Source organism: Aquarana catesbeiana, linkage group LG01 (assembly GCF_042186555.1).
Source record: "Aquarana catesbeiana isolate 2022-GZ linkage group LG01, ASM4218655v1, whole genome shotgun sequence".
Classification (NCBI taxonomy): Eukaryota; Metazoa; Chordata; class Amphibia; order Anura; family Ranidae; genus Aquarana; species Aquarana catesbeiana.
Window position 1 is genome coordinate 627,221,281 of NC_133324.1, and position 22,415 is coordinate 627,243,695.

Below are 22,415 nucleotides of genomic sequence, written 5' to 3' on the forward strand. Positions count from 1 at the left end.
GCCGATCGGCTCTCCTCTACTCGCGTCTGTCAGTCTTCGGCCGATCACTGACACACCGCAACAACGATCGCCTGCTGGGGGCGCGCAGCGGCTTAATATCCTGAGGACGTCATATGTCGCCCAGTCAGGGTGTTAAAACCACGTTGCCGCCATCATTCTGCTATATGGCGGGCGGCAAGTGGTTAAAGTGATATTAAAGTCTTGTGTTTTTTTTTTTTTTTTTTTGTTTTTGTTTTTTTTAAATAAACATGTTATACTTACCTGTTCTGTGCAGTGGATTTGTACAGAGCAGCCCTGATCCTTCTCTTCTCGGGTCCTTCACCAGCACTCCTGGCCCCTCCCTCCTGCCAAGTGCCCTCACAGCATGCAGCTTGCTATGGGGGCACCCGAGCCAAACCGTTGCGCGCTCTCTCTCTCTCTCTCTCTCTCTCTCTCTCTCTCTCTCTCTCCTCATTGGCTCACTGACTTTGACATCAGCGGGAGCCAATGGTGCCCGCTACTGCCTCAGCCAATGAAGAGGGAGAGTCCCGGTCACCCGAGGGTCTCGTGTAACATCGCTGGATCGAGATGGGACTCAGGTATGTATGGGGGGACTGAGGGAGGCTGCTGCACACAGAAGGTTTTTTTATCTTAATGCATAGAATGCATTAAAGTGATTGTAAAGCCTTGTTTTTTGTTTTGTTTTTTAATAACAAACATGTTATACTTACCTGCTCTGTTGCAGCGTCATCCACTGCAGAGAGCAGCCTGGATCCTCCTCTTCTCGGGTCTCTCTTTGCTGCTCCTGGCCCCTCCCTCCTGTCTGAGCCCTCACAGCAAGCAGCTTGCTATGGGGGCACCCGAGGCGAGCTGCAGCTCTGTGTGTCCATTCAGACACGGAGCTGCCCTTCGCCCCACTCCCTCTCTCCCCTAATTGGCTAAATGACTTTGATTGATAGCCATGGGAGCCAATGGCGCCACTGCTGTGTCTCAGCCAATCAGGGGGAGAGTCCCAGATGGCTGATGGACTCGTGGATAGAGATGGGGCTTGGGTAAGTATTAGGGGGCTGCTACACACAGAAGGCTTTTTATCTTAATGCATAGAATGCATTAAGATAAAAAGGCTTCTGCCTTTAGAACCACTTTAAAGCAGGAACATCTAAAAGCAGGAAAAAATTATCTAGGAAAAATAAGGACTCACACAGGCACTAAGACCTTTAAAGGTTATATTATTATTAGTAATAATCATCTTATTATTATTATTCATATTATTATTATTTGATATATTGGTTTTATTATTGAAATTATGTTAACTTTTTCATGCAACCTTCAGAGAATGCAAATTAATTTTTTGCTGTCCTTGTATAAGAAAAAACAAAAACATACAAAACTCTTTTGTAAAATATATATCTGAAAAAGTATGTGAACCTCTTTAAATGAATTAGTTTTCTGCAGTAGTTTGCCATAAAATGTGATCTGATCCTCATCTAAGTAGCGATAGACTAACACAATGTGCTTAAAGGGGTTGTAAACCCTCATTTTTTTTTCACCTTAATACATCCTATGCAACTTCTGTCACTAACCGCCCCCCAGCCCCCCCTCGTTTTACTCACCTGAGTCCTGTATTCCCCCGCTGGAGACGCACTCTTCCTCTGTGCCCGGGGTTCTCGGCTCTTGATTGGATAGTTTGGATATACTCGAGTCGAAACATGTTCCAAATCTAAAGCCCGTCTGATTTTCAACAGAAAAGGTCCGATGAAGCCCACACACGGTCGCATTGTCGGACCAGTCCGGTCGAAAAGTCCGGTCGTGTGTGCACGGCATTACAATCACTTTAAGCTGATAACACACAAACAATTCTAATTTCTCATGTCTTTATTGAACATACCTACTAAACAGTCACAGTGCTGCAGGACAAAGTAAGTGAACCCTTGGAGTTAATAGCTGGTTGAACCTCCTTTGGCAGCAATGACTTCAAGCAAGTGGTTTCACAAGCTCTGGATCAGACCTGCACAATGTTTAGGAGGAATTTTTGACCATTTCTTTTTACAAAACTGCTTCAGCTCAGACACATTTGTAGGGTGTCTGGTGTGAACAGCTCTCTTGAGGTCATTCCACAGCATCTCTATGGGGTTAAAGGATAAGTTCACCTTTTGACAAAAACATAATAAATGCACATTTTTTTGCAGGTAAAAAATTGCGCATTTATTATTTTTTTTGTTGCAGGAGCCTGTAAAGCATTGGACCAGCAATCAGCAGATCACTGATGCCATGCAGGTCTCCTGCAGACCTGTCAGTGCATCTGTGTGCTCCTACCACAGGAAGAATCATTGAACTACCACAGTGTTCACAGAGGCCCTTTGATCAGCTGTGTCCAGTGACGCTGGCTTTGTGTGAGTATAGGAGAGCTGATAACTGGCAAGTCTGACAGGGCACGGTGAGTACATTGTATACACTGATAATCAGGACACTGATCAGTGCAGCCTAATCAGTGCCCTTCATTGCAGCCTCATCGGTGCCCTTCAGTGCAGCCTCATCAGTGCGCTTCAGTGCAGCCTCATCAGTGCGCTTCAGTGCAGCCTCATCAGTGCACTTCAGTGCAGCCTCATCGGTGCCCTTCAGTGCAGCCTCATCAGCGCACATTAGTGCAATAAAAATTACCCATTTGCAAAATGTTATAACAGAAACTAAGAAACGTTTTTTTTTTCAAAACTTTTTGGTCTTTTTTTCATTTGTTTAGCAAAAAATAAAAACCCCAGTGGTGATTAAATACCACCAAAAGATAAGCTCTATTTATGTGAAAAAACAATAACTTTCATATGGGTACAGTGTTGCATGACCGCAAATTGTCATTCAAAGTGGGAGAGCGCTGGAGGCAGAAAATTGGCCTGGGCAGGAAAGCTTTTGTTAAGCTTTGACAAAAAAAAACTGGAAGTTCATTGGTTTCCATGCAGAGGTGCACCAGATTTAGCATTCTCCAGTTTAGTAAATCAACTCCATTGTGTTTGTCTGTTGTGACAAAGATGAGGATCTGATCACATTTTATGGCAAATTACTGCAAAAAAACAGTTAATTCCAAAGGGTTAACATACTTTTTCTTGCCACTATATATAGTTTTTATTGCAACTGAAATTTCCTTGTATATTTTTTATACAATGACAAGTCTTATAAATATATTCATATTTATTTATTTTTACGTATGTATTTCTTTGTAGTATCATATGGGATGGTGTCTTCCAGCATGTTTTACTATACAAAGGCAATGACCCAGCAATTTCTGGATACACCTGTTTCAAAGTCTGAGAGGACAAATTTCAAAACCTTGATGACAAAGGAGGACTTTTGGAAGGTAAGGTACTGAATAGTATATGAAAGTCAAGTTAGATTTATACTATAGGCATGTAATTGCATGTGGTTAAAAAGGTACAGTCATTTCGGTCAATAATGAAAACCGGGAGAGTGCTGACATTGTTTTTACACTTTTTAACACCGTTCTTCTCATGCTGCTCTCAGAAACCATCCTTCCTAGTTATAAATATCAAGCCACTCATTACTTTATCCCCTTATTTTCTGAGAAGGGTTGGAGTTATTTTAAGCTAGGATCTTGTACATCTGCAGGAGGTATTTTAGGACAGCTTCTTGCACACATGTAAAAATTAGCAGTATTAGTGAGAAAAGTCAGTGATGGCAGATGCTGAGCTGGTACATACAGTACATACAAACCTTAAACCGGGTACTGAAAACCTCAACATTTTTCAAATATAAAAATATTCTAGAAATGTGAGAATATTTTTTTCTTTTGCTGAAAGAAGAACATTTCTTTACTAGATATGATTATCTGATTATTGGATACAGCATGTTTCAGAAAAAAATGTATTGGGGATTTGCTTAGCTGTGAAGTCCTCACCCAATCTTTACTTATATTTAAATTGTACTTCCAGGCAAAGCTAAAATACATATGCAGTATATCTCTGCAATACATGTACATTTCCCCATATTTTATCCCTTTAAAAGGTCCTACAAAAGGGTCCTACACTGGCAACTGCATGTGAATCGTACAAGAACGATGTGCGATTCACATGCAGTTCTGTGCAGTGCGATTTCAGCCCCATTAATTTTGAATGGGCTGAAATCGTACCACGTAGAATGTATGCTACACAGGCATATCAAAAATTACTGCACCTATGTCCTATGACTTTAAATATAGCAAAAGAGATAAATTGAGGCACTGTAAACTTTCATGGTAAGGTATGAACATATTATTATTATTATTATTATTATTCAGGATTTATATAGCGCCAACAGTTTACGCAGCGCTTTACAATATAAAAGGGAGACAATACAGTTATAATATAATACAATACAATACAATACAATAGGATTAAGAGGGCCCTGCTCAGAAGAGCTTACAATCTAATAGGACATATGACACAATGGTTTGGTTAAAAAAATTTACAAATATTTATTCAATTCATAGTGTTAAAACTTCACACAATTAGGGTAGAGAAAGACACAAAAAGTTTTTGTCCATTCAAGGACCACACAGCAATACAAATACACCGTAAAATCCTCTACTGTAAATTGGACATTAATCTCACACGCTACATGTTTCGCAGGGATACCCGCTTCTTCAGGAGTTTTGCTCAAGAGGAATGAAAATCTGAAATAAAGAATACAAACCAATAATAATATACAGGATAGAGAACATATAACTTTAACCAAAAAATAGGATACATATATAAGTGCAATAAGGCACACATACACATAATATTGACAAACCATTGCAATATACAGACCCTGAACCAATCAATACACCAGTCACAAAAAGATACAGGTATGACAACCTATCACTCCATAGGACACCAAACCGCAACCCACAGAACCGCAACGCCTGGAGAGGCAGTACCCTGGGGGAGTGTGGGAATCAGGTGAGAGATAAATATAGGTGGAAGTTGATAAACATAAACAAATACAGGTTTGTATAGGGGACTCTATCCAGGTCCACAGCACCGGGGGTACATAGGATGTAAACCCCCTACAGGCATATATCTATAGGACATGGTTAAACCATACACACCCAAAAAGGTTTTCTTTAACAGGATAACAGGGGTGGCTGGTCAACCGTGAGGCTATAGACAGAGATGGGTGTTACAGTTGAATATTTACCCAATTGAGCCTACAGATACTTAAATGAGGATAATCAGAAACCATCTGGATGACTAAATGTATAAAGAAAAACATCAATGATGAATTATGGAGCCTCACCTGCGCAGATGTGATATAGCTCATCAGAGAATGCTTATAACAGAAAGGTCCAAAACCACTGGGATTGCCAATAAAGTGGTAACTCATATGGTATTGAAGTGTTTCAAAAAGAGTCAACCCAGGGTCTACCTATAAATATATAAGGAAAGGATCAAAGGGAGTAATAACTCTGATAAGCATGTGTTAGAAACAAACGTTCAAGCAAAGAGAGATCTCACCTTGTGCAAACCCAACCGCCAGAAGGCTGTCAGATTGTTTGCAGAGGCTCACATCAGCCAGACCAGACATCCAGAAAGAAACCCAATCACCAATGCATCAACAGCAGAGGTTCAAAGAGGGTAAGAGGTAATAGATCTAATGAGGAAAACACAAACACGGCTCTAAGAACGTACATCAAAAGAACCAGCATCCCTATTAGGGCATGGATCGATGTCTGGCGCTCACCTCCACCCTGTCATAAATGGCATTGCCGGTCATTCACAAGAATTGGGAGGTAATGGCCTCCCATTAAATACACTTGGGTCCTGTTCGGCTGTCATTGTCATCAAATCTCGACCACAGCCGGCGGATGACGTCACTGGACCCAATTACGGACAGCTGTCAAGCGGCGTCCAACGGGCAGTAGATATCGCTCCCCACGGAGGCCCCTTGGCGATCTTGGTATACCAAGGCATCACCATCCCGAGGATGGAGAGGGAAGGACAACCGAGGCAACACAAGAAAGGAAATCACACACACTCGTCCTTGAGACACAGAAACACAGCCCATAGGCGGCAGAAAACGGCTGCCAGGCCCATAAAAGAATCCGAATGGGAGAGCCCAGAACAGGCCAAAAAAGAAGAAAACACACACACATATCATGAAAAAAGAAGAAACCGATATATACTGTACCAACCACACAAACAGATATAATCTACATGAAAAAGTTTCCAATTTTTTAAACAAAGCGCAAGATATAACCAGTGATATCTACGACGGTCAATGGCATAGCCACAAATGGATCTCATATTGACATATGGTCGAATTGATGGGGTAGCGAAAAACCAGAACCAGTTCTCGGTATTGTCCCAACCAGCACAAGGTTGAGTAGGGGACAAGGTCCAGATCCGAGTCCCAACAGCGCAGAGAAATGGCTTATAAGAATTGATCTTGCTAATCCCTGGGGGAGTAGTGGCCGGTCATTTTTCAATCCATAAGGTTTCGGACCTCAAAATCCGATTTATCCCAGTCCCCACCTCTTGGATCAGGAGGGACCACTTCTAAAACAAAAAGGGATATTAATGAATTGTCAAATCTATGGTGAAAGCCTATATGCCTGGCCTATATACCTTCCTATTGCCAGAGTAATAAACATGATCCCTGATTCTTTTACCAAACTTGCGAATTGTTTTGCCTATATAGAAGGCGTGGCAATTACAGATCATTAAAAATATCACACCCTGAGTTTTACAATCTGCGAATTGTCATGATTGATGCCATTGGCCATTGGGTAGGTGAATACCTCTCCCCTCAGTTACCCAGGGACAGCGGCTACAGTGGCCTCAACAATACATACCTCTGAGTGTAGTGATAGAGTTTTGCACGTTCCGGTAGTGACTTGATGTTAAGGTATCACGTAGGGAAGTAGCATGCCTGAAAACTAATTTGGGGGTTGGCTGCACATATTTAGATAGTGTGTAGTCCTCTGACAATAAATGCCAGTGTCGAGAAACACTAATGAGAGCAGAGATTGTTCATGTGCCGAATAACGGGTAATAAACTTAACAGTGCTTACATTAGTTTCAGAATTGCTCCCAAATAGTAATTCAGGTCTTGACCGTGCCTTGGCTCGATTAAATGCTTTCCTCAAAAGGGATTTAGAATAACCCCGGGCAAGTAATCTTAGTTGCAGTAGATTAGATCGGTTTGTGAAATCCTCCTCCGATGAACAGTTCCTACGAATACGCAGATACGGTATACTCCTAATAGGCGTCGCATTTCTGTGGGTTGCAGTTGGGTGTCCTATGGTGAGGTAGCTTGTCATATCTGTATCTTTCTCTGACTGGTGTATTGATTGGTTCAGGGTCTGTATATCCCAATGGTTTGTCAATATTATGTGTATGTGTGCCTTATTGCACTTATATATGTATACTATTTTTTGGTTAAAGTTATGTTCTCTATTCTGCATATTATTATTGGTTTGTATTCTTCATTTCAGATTTTCATTCCTCTTGAGCAAAACTCCTGAAGAAGCGGGTATCCCGCGAAACATGTAGAGTGTGAGATTGGAACTGTGTAGAGAGAGGTCCCTCAAGACTGGGTGGACACTACTTAATGTCCAATTTACAGTAGAGGATTTTACAGTGTATTTGTATTGCTGTGTGGTCCTTGAATGGACTAAAACTTTTTTAGTTTTAACACTATGAATTTAATAAATATTTGTATATTCTTTTAAACAAACCATTGTGTCATACCGTGCCATAAAAATCCTCAGTGCCTCAATTCATCAGTTTTTTTGCTATATTTGAAACCGCATCGCACCAAAAGTAGTGCATGCGCTACTTTTGGAAATGCATCGCAAACCAGATTGCAATTCAGTGATTCAGTGCAGGCCAACGCACTGCGTTTGCGACCTGCTTTTGCGGTGTCGTTAACTTTGCACTGACACCCACTGCAGATCGCAAGGGCAGTGCAATTGGAATGCGGTGGCACTGGAACTGGCACGGAACGATGGTTTCCCGCACAGCATTCTAGTGTGAACAGGCCCCAAAAACTCTGCAAGTAAGAAAAAAAAATACCTGTTGATCCTCCAGAAATGTACTCCGCTCCTAATTTCTCTTGATATCTTAACAGTTGTAGAAGTGGTATAAAATGGTCCTATTTTATTGTTAAGCAGTGCAATATTGTCCAGTACATTTTTTTTTTTTTTTAATATGTGTCTCAAATATTTACTTATATCTGCTCACAGCTGCTGGCTCCACATCCTCAGCACTGCTTCCCCTGAACTTCCAGGTAGTGGAGTGGATTCCCTGTGCCCTTCACATACACAGTAAAGCAGGGACAGCACAGGCTCCAGCCATGGTCAAGCATCAGCTTGAGGAAGGAGGAGGGAAGTGGCTTGCCACGGGGTCTATGAGATTCAGTGGACGTTAGAAAACTCATCCATGTAGCCAGGCAGCAGTGTGCACATAAGTGTGACTCCGTGGGTCCCTGTAGTGAGACAGTCACCCTAAGACAGGAACCAGAGAGGAGAATTTGGAAGCAGGTGCAGTGTCCATAGGAGATTGGACATGTAAACAAGACAAGTGAGGCTCTCAGCAGCCTGCTGAGAGGCTAAGCCAGGTGTCGGTCCAGGCAAATGGGTGCATCCCAACCATATGGTCAGGAACTTTTCAGAACCTGCGCTGGCTCTGTGATGTCAACCGACAGCGGGCTTTAGCCTCGGCTGAAAATGGGTCACAGGAGTGCAGAACAAACTGAACATCACTTCTGTGATCCATAAGAAAAGTATAGCCAAAAGAGCTTTGGCTTTACTTCTCCTTTTAATCTTCCTCTAATATTCTTACATTCCTCACTGAAATGCTCCATCAGTCGAGCAGTTTTCTCTTACGTTCGTTGATGGACACAGCTGCTTCTTCTTTATCCATGACCAGACAGGGTTTTGTAGCCCCACCTACAGAGGTAGGACACCACTACTAAAGAAGAAGCAGCTGTGTCCATCAATGAACATAGAGAAAGGGATTTTACAGTGAGTAGCGAAACAAAATCCCTTTTTTTTCTGGCTCTTGTAAAGTGTCCCACAGGAATGGACTTTTTAGTGTGATTTGGATGGCAGCTACTTGCCAACAATATAACATTACCAATAATGTCGGGATCCGCCCAGATGCCTGACCAGCAGCTGGCTCTGCCTCACAGCGCGCCGCTGAGAGCCGGAGCCAGCTGCTCCCGCTCCGTTCACAGCCTGGCACTCCAGCAAGTGAAGGGGCAGAGCAGAGAGCTGGGGACTGACGGTCACTGGCAGACTGAATACCGAGAACTGATCGATCGGTTTTAGAGGCAATGGGGGAACAGATGCAGTATCCACCTAGGAGAGTATGATTGTTTTTATGAAATCTTGCACTTTTTTAAGCAGGGAGTTTGCACATGGTTAGATCATAGACCGAGGTCCTGCTAATGGTTAAAGCATGTCTAACCTTGAAAATAAAAAGGTAATATATTGGAGCTTATCAGTCTTTATATGTGGTGGCCACATTAGCTATCTTTTTAAAATGAATTCTCCCTACTATATCGGGACAACAGAAACAGGATAGGAATACAGGACTGCGCCATTATCCTACTGTCTATATAGCATGAGATAGTTGAGAAATATAAATATATATATATATATATATATATATATATATATATATATATATATATCTCTCAGTATCTCACAAACGTGAGTACACCCCGCACGTTTTTGTACATATTTTATTATATCTTTTCACGTGGCAACACTAAAGAAATGACACTTTGCTACAATGTAAAGTAGTGAGTGTACAGCTTGTATAACAATGTAAATTTGCTGTCCCCTCAAAATAACTCAACACACAGCCATTAATATCTAAACCGCTAGCAACAAAAGTGAGTACACCCCTAAGTGAAAATGTCCAAATTGGGACCAAAGTGTCAATATTTTGTGTGGTCACCATTATTTTCCAGCACTGCCTTAACCCTCTTGGGCATGGAGTTCACCAGAGCTTCACAGGTTGCCACTGGAGTCGTTCTACACTCCTCCATGACGATATCACAGAGCTGGTGGATGTTAGAGACCTTGCGCTCCTCCACCTTCAGTTTGAGGATGCCCCACAGATGATCAATAGGATTTAGGTCTGGAGACATGCTTGGCCAGTCCATCACCTTTACCCTCAGCTTCTTCAGCAAGGCAGTGGTCGTCTTGGAGGTGTGTTTGGGGTCATTATCATGTTGGAATTCTGCCCTGTGGCTCAGACTCCGAAGGGAGGGGATCATGCTCCTCTTCAGTATGTCACAGTACATGTTGGCATTCATGGTTCCCTCAATGAACTGTAGCTCCCCAGTGTCGGCAGCACTCGTGCAGCCCCAGACCATGACACTCCCACCACCATGCTTGACTGTAGGCCAGACACACTTGTCTTTGTACTCCTCACCTGGTTGCCGCCACACACGCTTGACACCATCTGAACCAAATAAGTTTATCTTGGTCTCATCAGACCACAGGACATGGTTCCAGTAATCCATGTCCTTAGTCTGCTTGTCTTCAGCAAACTGTTTGCAGGCTTTCTTGTGCATCATTTTTAGAAGAGGCTTCCTTCTGGGATGACAGCCATGCAGACCAATTTGATGCAGTGTGCGGCGTATGGTCTGAGCACTGAAAGGCTGACCCCCCACCCCTTCAACCTCTGCAGCAATGCTGGCAGCACTCATCTATTTCCCAAAGACAACCTCTGGATATGACGCTGAGCATGTGCACGCAACTCCTTTGGTCAACCATGGCGAGGCCTGTTTTGAGTGGAACCTGTCCTGTTAAACCACTGTATGGTCTTGGCCACCGTGCTGCAGCTCAGTTTCAGGGTCTTGGCAATCTTCTTATAGCCTAGGCCATGTTTATGTAGAGCAACAATTCTTTTTTTCAGATCCTCAGAGAGTTCTTTGTCACGAGGTGTCATGTTGAACTTCCAGTGACCAGTATGAGAGAGTGAAAGCGACAACACCAAATTTAACACTCCTGCTCCCCATTCACACATGAGACCTTGTAACACTAATGAGTCACATGACACCGGGGAGGGAAAATGGTTAATTGGGCCCAATTTGGACATTTTCACTTAGGGGTGTACTCACTTTTGTTGCCAGCGGTTTAGACATTAATGGCTGTGTGTTGAGTTATTTTGAGGGGACAGCAAATTTACACTGTTATATAAGCTGTACACTCACTACTTTACATTGTAGAAAAGTGTCATTTCTTAAGTGTTGTCACATGAAAAGATAGAATAAAATATTTACAAAAATGTGAGGGGTGTACTCACTTTTGTGAGATACTGTGTGTGTGTATATAGATATAGATATATATATATATATATATATATATATATATATATATATATATATATATATATATATATATATATATATATATATATATATATATTCACGTTCAAAATGAAAATGATTTAAAGATAAATGCTGGAATAATTAATAAAAATATGTGCTTATTACATGATCGATTCCCATTGCACGAGTTGTGGTGGTATCCCAGATATCTGTCTGTTATCATGTTGTGCTCCAGGTTATCTGGTGAAACATGCTTTTTAAGTTTTAGATTAGGTTTGTTGATACCTTGCACACCTTACTAATTTACAAATAACTTTGCTTTCATAGTAAGTATGCAGTGGTATGGTTTTCATCTTATATGTTTACATGAAAAATCTGGCTAAAGTATAATCCTTTTATCAGTAAGAGACATTTGAGGTACATAAAAAACAAACATAAATACTCACCTTCATGCTGCAGCATCCATGTGACGCTACAGCTGTCCCACGCTGGCTCTAAAACCAGTAACTGAGCAATCACATGACCGTAGATCAGTCTGCAGAGAACAGTAACTGTCAATCACTGCACACCTCTCCACTCCCCCAGCACTCATGAGAGCGTTAGGCTGGGGAGGGGGCAGGGGTGCTGGGTCCAGTGCTCGGCAGCGCCTGAAAGTCAGAGCCAGCTGTCAATCAGGCAGCTGGATGAATCCCGACAATATTGTCAGGATCCTTCCTGTACTTGGCACAGCTCTACCCCATCAGCTGATAACAGGGACTATCCCACTATCATTTGACTCTTGGTCACAGGAGACCATACTTTTCTTTTCAGCTGCATATCGTCACATTATTTTGTAACCTATATCAGTTACACGCATTTTATACATTTTTACTCTACCTCATTTAGGTGTACTTTCTGTGGGTAGTATGATTTTGTTCTTACTATATGTTTTTGATTCAGAAATTTCCTCTAATTACAGTTTGCAGAGGGCCCACTATTGGATGGCCTATATTGGGACATTTGGTTCAACAACCGTACAATGACAGAAAACCAAAGCTTTATCTATTTTGAGAACATGCTACTTGGTGTTCCTCGTCTCCGTCAACTTAAAGTGAGGAATGGGTCCTGCACTGTGCCAGAAGATTTAAAAGATGACATCAAAGACTGCTATGATATGTATTCTGTGAGGAGTGAAGATACTGCCCCCTTTGGGCTACGAAATGGAACAGCGTATGTATCTCTGACAGTGACTTATTTTTTTTCAGTAAAACTGCTTCCTATTCATGGTTAATGGTTCCTTGAAATAAAACGCATATATGTGTCCGTTACTCATTAGTAGTTTGATATCATTGTTTTATAGTGTATATAGAGGAAAAAAGCTACAGGACTTTAAAGTAAAATATTACGTGTTTTTATTTATATGGTTCGAAGTAGTGAAGGTATTATTTTCAATACTTCTAATATGAATAAAAACACGTGATTTAACGTACCCATTTTATGACTTGGTACCTTTTTAAAGTCCTGTAGCTTTTTTTCTGTTAGGGTTTTTATATATACATACATACATATATATATATATATATATATATATATATATATATATATATACAGTAGGGATCGAAAGTTTGGGCACCCCGGGTAAAGGAAGATCTTGCTTTAACTTCCACTGTTCCTGATGACTGCCATTTCTTAATTACATTCCGAACAAAGGATATGGACATCTGAAAACGCTTTGCTATCTTCTTATAGCCTTCTCCAGCTTTGTGAGCGTCAACTATTTTCAGTTTCAGTTTTCTAGACAACTGCTTAAAAGAACCCATGGTGCTGATTGTTGGCAAGGTCAGATGAGTCTGGCCATTTAAAACCTTTGAGATTGACATCACCTGGTCTTCCCAGACAATGATTGAGAAATGATTGACATATTATAAGAATGTCTAATCTGTAATTTGATGCCATTTGGAGATTTTTCCATCTTTCCTTGGCTTCGTTATGCACATTAATACACATTTTTACCTGGGGTGCCCAAACTTTTGATCCCCACTGTGTATATGTGTATATATATATATATATATATATATATATATATATATATATATATATATTCAATTTAGGATGTGGTACCTTTTAATAACATTATAGTTATATATCCCCCCCCTTGTTTAGGATAACCTATTGTGTAATAGTGACAGTTTTCCTTCTCAAACATGTTATACAACCCTGCTCTGTGCAAGGGTTTTGCACAGAGCCGTCCCTCCCCTCCTCTTCTGGTGTGGGCTCTTCCGCCGACGCTTCTGGTCCCTCCCCTCCATTGCGTGCCCCCACGAAGAGCCGCTTTCCCTGGGGGCATGCGTGTGGGTTTGTTCCTGAGTCTCACTTCTGCGTCTATTGTCACAGACAGCGGGACTCAGCCCCCCCCCGCTTCCGTGTACTGTATTTGATTGACAGCAGCGGAAGGCAATGGCTCCCGCTGCTATCAATCTGTCCAATGATGAGAGAGACATCGGCTGAAGCCGCTAGGCTCCTGCCCATCGCTGGAACGGATCAGGTAAGTAAAAAGGGGGCTCTTTGGGGGCAGCTGCAGCAAAAAAGTTTTTTCACCTTAATGCATAGAATGCTTTAAGGTGAAAAACCCTGAGACTTTACAACCCCTTTAATCCTTAGAATTCATAAAGAGCATCTTAGACACTCATTGGAAATCTGTCTCTTGCCCGTGCAACAAATGGCGCAACATGCAGTCGATTCATGTACTCTTGGTAAGGTATAAATGAATCAGTTGCATATTTGCCTCAGAAACAAGGAAGACATGTTTGACATGGAAGAGGTCTTATTTACCTCCACTTTTCTTATTACCAATAAGACAGTATTAATGAATTTGTAAGAATGTACAAGTGTTGCATGTAAGAACTACCTCAATTTGTAACATGCTTTGGAATTATCAAGAACACTGTCACTTGGCTTTCATGAATTTGGCACATGATTTTCTACTTCCGTCATAACACCAGAAAAACGCTTTATTGAATCGCCCCCTTACTGTGTGACCCAAGGTTCCACAGAATGTGATGCGTAATTACAGAAATGACTAAAACTAAAAAAATTGAAAGTCAGCAGCTACCTCCTAAAAACAAGATACTTGCCAGTTCTCGGAGTCCAGCGATTTCTTCCTTTAGCCGGTTTTGCTCACCGCCATTCCCCAGCACCGCTATCATGGATTTGGGAGATGGCTGTGATTTCCTGAAGAATCGCAGCCAGCTCCCCACTGCACATGTGCGAGAACGCGTGGTGCAGGGAGACTGGTCCTATGGCCTCCTAAGCTGTGTGATGTGTCCCAAGAGGCTGTGGGCAGGAATGGGGTGAGTGATGTATTTCTTGCCTGGGGAAGAAATCACAAAATGGGCACTGGTGCCTGTCGAAAAAGGTACCCACTCCCCATAAATTTATTAAAAAGTGTTAGGGGAGGGGGTGGAAGGAGGATATGCGTCAGTTTTATTTGTAAGTGAAGGACAGTTTTACCAGGTTCATCCTTCCTTGGTAGAGGAAGTCAAGATTTCTTCTACTACTAGGAAAACTGTAACCTGTTAGATGAGTAGAATAAGGCAACTGTTCTATTATTGATTTCTAGAGTGGCCATGCATCGGTTTGCTTTGTAGCAGTGTGTCCAGTTTTTAAACAGTATCTTCTTTGTGCTGGTACTCATTGATAAAAGATGAGGTAACGGGTAGGAGATAACAAGAGTTGGCTCTGAATGGGAAAGGGAGTCACAAGTTTTTTTTTTTTCCAAACCTCTATTTAGCTAACTTACACTCCGAATTTTTTATTTATTTTTTTGAAAACTCGGAAATGTTTTGGCTAGAGCTCCATTTTAGCTTTGGGACATTTGGTAGGCTAATTTTTGTAGAGCAACCAGATAGGTGCTTGCATAAAACATGACACCCTGAAAGTGGCCCCTTGCATACCTATAGACATAAAAGAAAGTCATCTGACACACAGCTGATAACAGTTGGATTGGGAAATGATCTAATGTCTGTGCACTTGCTGCTAGTCTCTGTCTTTGACTGATTTGAAAAGAAAAGACCAGTGTTTCAACTGTTTTTTCATGATTATTGTCAAAGGACTGTGTAAAGTGGATCAGTGGGGTTTCCAGTATATTTTACTGTAGAGCTAGGGCATGTTGATCTTTCTAGGATCCTTGCACATTATGGATCATATAGAATCCTAGCAATATTTTATACCATGAGAATATTGTTCTGAAGATATTATGATAATACAACTGTTTTCTGTATTTCTGATTCCTTTTAGCTGGACGTACACCAAAGAAAAGGACTTGAATGGCAGTAGCCAGTGGGGCCTCATTGCCATATATAGTGGATCTGGTTATTATTTGGACCTATCCAGGGAGAGAGAAGAGGCAGCTGCGCAAGTTGCAACTTTAAAGAAAAACATGTGGTTGGACAGAGGCACCCGAGCAGTGTTTATTGATTTCTCTGTTTACAATGCAAATATTAACCTATTCTGTATTGTGAGGTATGTTTCTTAATGCAAATGTTAAATGGGGTGTCAGGCAAAAATACAAAGATGTTAACTTGTGGAAATTTATCTAAAAGTGAATGTGAGCCTGGATGAAAAAGGAAACTCATAAAAAATGTATTCCTGGCTTTTATTTGCAGTATTATACTAAATAATGCAAAGTGCCCAACTGAAAATGAACTGGCTGCATGAAATCCGATCCACAGCAGCTCACCGCTGCCCTTTGCAAAACTGTTCTCTACTACAGGGGTCTCCAAACTACAACCTGTTAGATTACCCGGTCTGCAGCACTTGTCCTGTCTTTGTGTTATATGTTTCCATAGTGCAGCCGGGCCGGCCACCAGCACCAAAACAACCAATGATGCTGCTCCAGGTTGGCAACCTCCAGGACTGCCCCAGCATTTAGAACAGGACCTGCTCCACCTCCTGTCCTCAGGTGAAAACAAACCTGCTCAGCCTCCCACCCTGTGCCATGCTGCTCCTGTGGTGCAGGTTGTAAGGTAGAGCAAGACTCTATGTGAAAGGAGGACTCTAATGTGAAAAAGGGGCTCTGATGTGAAAGAGGCGGGTTGGGGGGGGTGGTTGGGGTCTGTGGAATGAAACAAGGCATCTGGTGTGGTGGGGGGACTTCTGATGTGAAGTTATTTCTTTTGAGCAGGTTTGTTCATTCGTTTATAACTTTTTTTTTTTCAGACCCAGAGTATTTCTAAAATATATGACGTGTCCCTCGTATTATAACGTTTGGAGGCCCGTGCTTTACACTATCTGGATTGTCTTTTTGAAGTCTGTCTTTTAGAGCAGTGGTCATCAACTCCTGTCCTCATGGCCCACTAACAGGCCAGGTTTGCAAGATAACTGAAATACATCACAGGTGATATCATTTGCTGCTCAGTGATTGCAGTATTCTAGTCTGCATCTCCCCAAGGTAATACATAAAACCTGGCCTGTTAGTGGGCCCTGAGGACAGGAGTTGATGACCACTGCTTTACAGTATTTTCCTGCTGAGTGTATTCTATAAGTCGAGTGGCTGACAGACATGGAGAGCTGTCACAATACTGTACAGACGTGCACCACTAAAAGATACACTAGTCTTTGGCTGTAATGTTAACCCTCAACAATTTTCTGGGATTCATTTTATATTTAGATTACACAACTCAAATGATTTGTAATGTTGCATATGGATTTTAATGGCTTGGCAGAGGACACCTATTTCTGTCTGTCCCTCTTCCTGTCCATAGTCTAAGTCTCTTTCTAAATAACATATGATACCAGAAATGTATCTGTGTATAATTAGCTGTGCCTTTTTTACAAAAAATCTTATTTTGGTTAAATTCTTGAAAAGCAAATGGCATTTTTTATCTTTCTGATGTAAGAAATCTCGTCACAGAACTGTTTCATATTATTTGTTGAATAGAGCTAATATGATACCAATAACCTTTTTGTCATATAGGCTCTTGGTGGAATTCCCAGCTACCGGTGGCCTGGTCACATCTTGGCATTTTCAGACCGTGAAGTTAATCCATTACATTTCCACATTTGACTATTTCCTGGCTGCCTGTGAGATCGCTTTCTGTCTCTTTATACTTTATTACATGGTGGAGGAGTTCCTAGAGATCCGCATTCACCGCCTGCACTACTTCCGAAGCCTTTGGAACTGTCTTGATGTTGTGATTATTGTGGTAGGTACAACAGCTGACTGGCTAGAGAGTTCTTGAGACTTTTCTTTACACATATGCAAATAAATTGGTTGCAGAGATGTAAAGATGCATTGATTGTCACCTGACATTTTATGATTTTTGTCCTGTGACATAACTGCAGTATTTCTTGGCTGCTATGAAATAGGAACACACATGTGCACTATATTTAAAGACCAGGTTACCAGATCTGACACTTTAACAGAGGGTTTCTCAACCAGGGTTTCATAGAACCCTTGGGTTCCTCCAGAGGTTGCTAGGGGTTTCCTTAGCAATGAGCTATTTCTGCCTCTCAAATAAGTTCCCGTTGACACCATTGATCGTTCTAGCTATGTGTAAGGGGGTGATTCTTTGCAATGTCCATAAGTGTAATGTCACGTACACACGACCGTTTTTTCCGTCAGAATAAACTCTGACAGTTTTTTCGACGGAGTTCCAGTGAAACAGACTTGCCTACACACGATCACACCAAAGTCCGATCATTTAGAATGCGATGACGTACGACGGGACTAGAAAAAGGAAGTTCAATAGCCAGTAGCCAATAGCTGCCCTTGCGTCGTTTTTGGTCCGTCGGAACAGCATACAGATGACCGGTTTTCCCGATAGGAATTGATTCCGTCGGAGAGATTTAAAACATGTTCTATTTCTAGGTCCGTCAGAATTTTCGAAAGGAAAAAGTCTGATGAAGCTCACACACGATCGGAATATCCGATGGAATGATTACGTTGGACCTTTTCTGCCGGAAAGTCCGGTCGTGTGTACGCGGCATTAGGAGTATTCTTCTCACTGACCATCACACCAATGCATCATGAGTTGTAAATATAGTAAATTTTAGCAGGGGTTCCCCGAGACCGGAAAGTTATTTTAGGGATTTCTCTGTGTTGACAAGGTTGAGAAAGGCTGCTTTATTACATGAGGCCATCATATATTGAACAGGAACAAGATCTTACATTTCTGTCTGTCTATTCATATGTCTCCCTAAGAGCTAAGCATGACCTATACTTATCATTTCTGTCTCACCTGCAGTTCTCCTTGGTGGCAGTGGCAATCCGCTTATACAGAATGACATCTGTGGAAGGACCGCTCAATAAACTCCTGGCAGACATGAATTCATTTCCGAACTTTGAATCTCTGGCTTACTGGCAAAATCAGTTCAACAGTATTGTTGCTGTGACTGTGTTCTTTGCTTGGGTTAAGGTAAATCTAAATATATGCTTTACTTGTGGTCTAAATTCATTAAATAAAAAATAAAACCTCTGTAAATATAAATGATATATTAAAAAAATGTAAATGTATTTTTAAATGCAGCTGTGTCTGTAGCTTCCTGTAATGCATTCTACAATGCTGTCACTCAAATACTGTGAGCTGGCTTTCAAGAAGAGTGATGACCTGCTGCTATTCCTTTATTGCAGTGTTTCTCAACTCCAGTCCTCAAGGCGCCCCAACAGGTCATGTTTTCAGGCTTCCCATTATTTTGCACAGGTGATTTGATCAGTTTCACTGCCTTAGTAATTTAAAATAACGTAAAATAAGGGTACTAATGCGCAAACCAACAATGAAAAAAGGAGAGACTAATGAGTAGCTGCCAACATATAAGTTGTTCCCACGCTACAATAAATATAAAAGAAGAATAATGTAGAGCTTACTCTGTGCTAATAAACAATACTAACTATAATATGCAAGTTTAATATAAAGTGCAATATTCAAGGAAGAAAATCGGCATAAAAAAGTGCAAATATGCACTAACATCAAAGTAAATATAAAAAATAAAGTCAAAAGTGATAATAGTGCAAAAATCGTGTCCAATCATAAAATTCAGATAAACAGTTCATGAAGTAAAGTGCGTGTGCAAAAAACAAAAAGATCCAATTCCTCCAAGTGTTTCCACCATCCGCTGTGCCCTAATAGTTTGTCCCAGCCTCTCACCTCATACGGAGACCCCTAAGGTCAATTTAAGCCTCTATGTGGATGGAGTACTGATTCCACAGCGATCGATTCATTTCCAGAGGTATCCAAGAAAAGACGACACCAGTATAAGGATCAGTTTCCAGGCTCATCAAATGCAGATTACATGCAAAAAAAGAGGGGGAGCTCCATGGTATAGTAATCCAGTGCAATTTATTAAAAAGACAAGTAATAACTTACAGTTAAAATAGTTCAATACAGCTTCACGAACGAAGGGACTTCCGATCTCGGCCACGACCGGAAGTAACGACACTCGGCTCCTCACTGACGCGTTGCGTCACTGAACACGTGACTTCATCAAAGTACTTACCACTGCTGTTTTATCTGAGGGAAATCCTGCAAACATGACCTTTTGGGGCGCCATGAGGATTGGAGTTGAGAAACACTGGTTTATTGTGTAGTCAGCAAGCTTTGCGGGTATGTTGTGAATGGACCTTACTGATTACCCATTGCGGGGGGAAAAAGTGCTATGCGCTGTAGCAGGAGTGCTTGCATGCATGTAATCCCCGGAATTCAGCTTTAAGAAGACCAATTTAAAACAATTCCTTAAGCACGGGGAGCAGATTCAACTAAGGCCTGCCTTTAAAAGAAGAAGGTTATTACATTTTTGTAATAAAATTCTGCCATGATGTTGACCTCCAGTTGCTGCAGGTGTCTGACATTTCCCAGTGCATGAAATGCTTGCTTGCCTGCCGGCTAATCTATCCTGTAGTGACGTTCAGTGCATTCAATCTCCCCATCAAGTGTCTTTAAAAATAAAGCCTTATTAGGAGGATAACAAATGTGCCTGGCTATGTGTCTTCAGCATTATGAAATGAGATAAAGCACAGTTGGGTTACCTGCTTATTTCAGGCACTTAGGGGGTTATTTATTAAAACTAGATAGTGTAAAATATGGTGCAGTTGTGCATAGAAACGAATCAGTTCCCAGGTTTTATTGCCAAAGCTTAATTGAACAAGCTGAAGTTAGAAGCTGATTGGCTACCATGCACAGCTGCACTAGTTTCTGAGTGCTCCAGTTTTAGTAAATCCCCCCTTAATGTCTAGTGATGTGTGTTTTTAGAGTGTAACAGCATGTCTATAACGGATTCTTCTATTCTGACAGCTCTTCAAGTTTGTGAACTTCAACAGAACCATGACCCAATTGTCTACCACTATGTCTCGCTGTGCCAAGGATATCTTGGGCTTTTCCATTATGTTTTTCATCATATTTTTGGCATATGCCCAATTTGCCTACCTTGTGTTTGGTACTCAGGTTGATGACTTCAGTACTTTCCAGGACTGTATGTAAGTAATTTACGGGACGATTTGTGTGTCTATACGCAATCATAATTTGCCGCAAATTGTGAAAAGTGAAAAAATGCCACTCATGAATGTCTACAGTTTCTTATGCTGACCATATGCATTTACAGTCTGATTGTACAATCTCATTTTAGGACTACCAACAACTATATAGAGCAAGGCCCTGCCTACTTGAATTTAAAGCGTAACTCCACTTTTGTTGAGAAAAAAACATTCCCCTCTGGGTGATCTATGTACATTGCAAGGATTATAACAATCTTTGTTGCAGATTCCTACCTCTTGTTAGTCTGAAGAAGGCCCTCTGTGTTTCTCTGTATCCATGTGGGAAAATGAGTCTAATGAGAGGGGTTTCATAATGATCAATCAGCTGCTGCAACTACAGAGCACTAATGAGGAAAGCTGCTGGGTCTGCATCCCTTTAGACATGTTCCTATTGGGAAAATCTCACCAAAAATGACATTTTTGTTGCAGGGGATGCCTGAAATCTGACTTGTATGTTAGTGTAGACTTCTGGGAAAATAGGTGAGCCAATCACACAAGCAGGAAATTATGTTTCTGGGGGGTGGGCAGTACACATTCTGTGTACAGAACACCTCCAGGTAGCCATATTGCACTGCATTTTCAGAAAATTACAGCGGCTGCAAAATTGAAAGTGTGTTGCAATTGTATACACATTTTTTTCTTTATTTGCTATTGTTTTTCCCCACGAAAGTGGAGTGACCCTTTAACCTCCCTGGTGGTTTTCCCGAGTGTGGCTCGGGGTTAAATTTCAGTACCATTAGCGGTAACCTCGAGCCACACTCGGGATTGCATTGCAGGATCCTGGTGCGGTGTACTTACCTTGTCCCCAGGATCCTGCGATGTCCCCCCGCTGTGTCCGTGGGCTCTGTCCTCCGCTCAAAGCCTCTCTGTGCCGGGCTTCGTTCCCTGCGAGCGTCGCGACGCGCGGGGGCGGAGCCCGGCGGCAAATTAAAAAAATGTCAAGATCATAACACATACAGTACACTGTAATCTTACAGATTACATTACTGTGTGAAATCAATTCACATCCCTTTTATCCTCAGTGCTTTGTCCAATACCCTGCATGCAGTTTTATATGATATATACCGTTCTTTCTGCCTGGAAACTGGAGATTGTCCATAGCAACCAAAAAGTGTCCCTTTACGTCAAAAGTCGTTTTAGACCAGCTAGAAAACAGCGATAGTAAATTAGAACACTTGCAGAATTGAGCGATAGTGAATCGTAGGGAAATTTATTTTATTATTATTGTTATTATATTAATATTTATAATTATTTATAGTTATTTATTATATTATAATTTATGATTTTGTTTGGACAGATTTAAGTGTGTTATTGCTAAGAATTACAGGCCTACAATATAAAAGGCCAAATTTCTATGCAAAATAATTGTACCGCTTTGAGCCGCAAAAATCTGACATAATCATACCACCAGGGAGGCTACATTGAATGGATTGTTTGCATAGGCTTTAAAAAAAACATTGTTTTAATAATGCCTGGCACACACTGCAAGGTTTTTTTTTGGGTTGAACAAAACTGTACTAACCATCTGAAAGGCTGAGAGCGCTGATCAGGAGTCGGTCAGCTGCTGCATTTCCAGCATGCTTATCTGACAGAAGCCACCCGAACAGACCTACATACA

The 22,415-nt window shown here is 41.4% G+C and overlaps 1 protein-coding gene across 2 annotated transcripts in view; it reads left to right on the forward strand.

The window, feature by feature from the left end:
- The window catches only part of PKD2 (polycystin 2, transient receptor potential cation channel), a 73,242-nt gene that overhangs the window by 21,011 nt on the left and 29,816 nt on the right, over positions 1 to 22,415 (forward strand). For both annotated transcript variants that reach the window (XM_073600823.1, XM_073600830.1), the window contains exons 3-8: positions 3,195 to 3,328; positions 12,251 to 12,501; positions 15,568 to 15,792; positions 17,246 to 17,474; positions 18,516 to 18,686; positions 20,559 to 20,740. In XM_073600823.1, the coding sequence (XP_073456924.1) occupies positions 3,195 to 3,328; positions 12,251 to 12,501; positions 15,568 to 15,792; positions 17,246 to 17,474; positions 18,516 to 18,686; positions 20,559 to 20,740 (1,192 nt within the window). The remainder of the gene's footprint in view (positions 1 to 3,194; positions 3,329 to 12,250; positions 12,502 to 15,567; positions 15,793 to 17,245; positions 17,475 to 18,515; positions 18,687 to 20,558; positions 20,741 to 22,415) is intronic.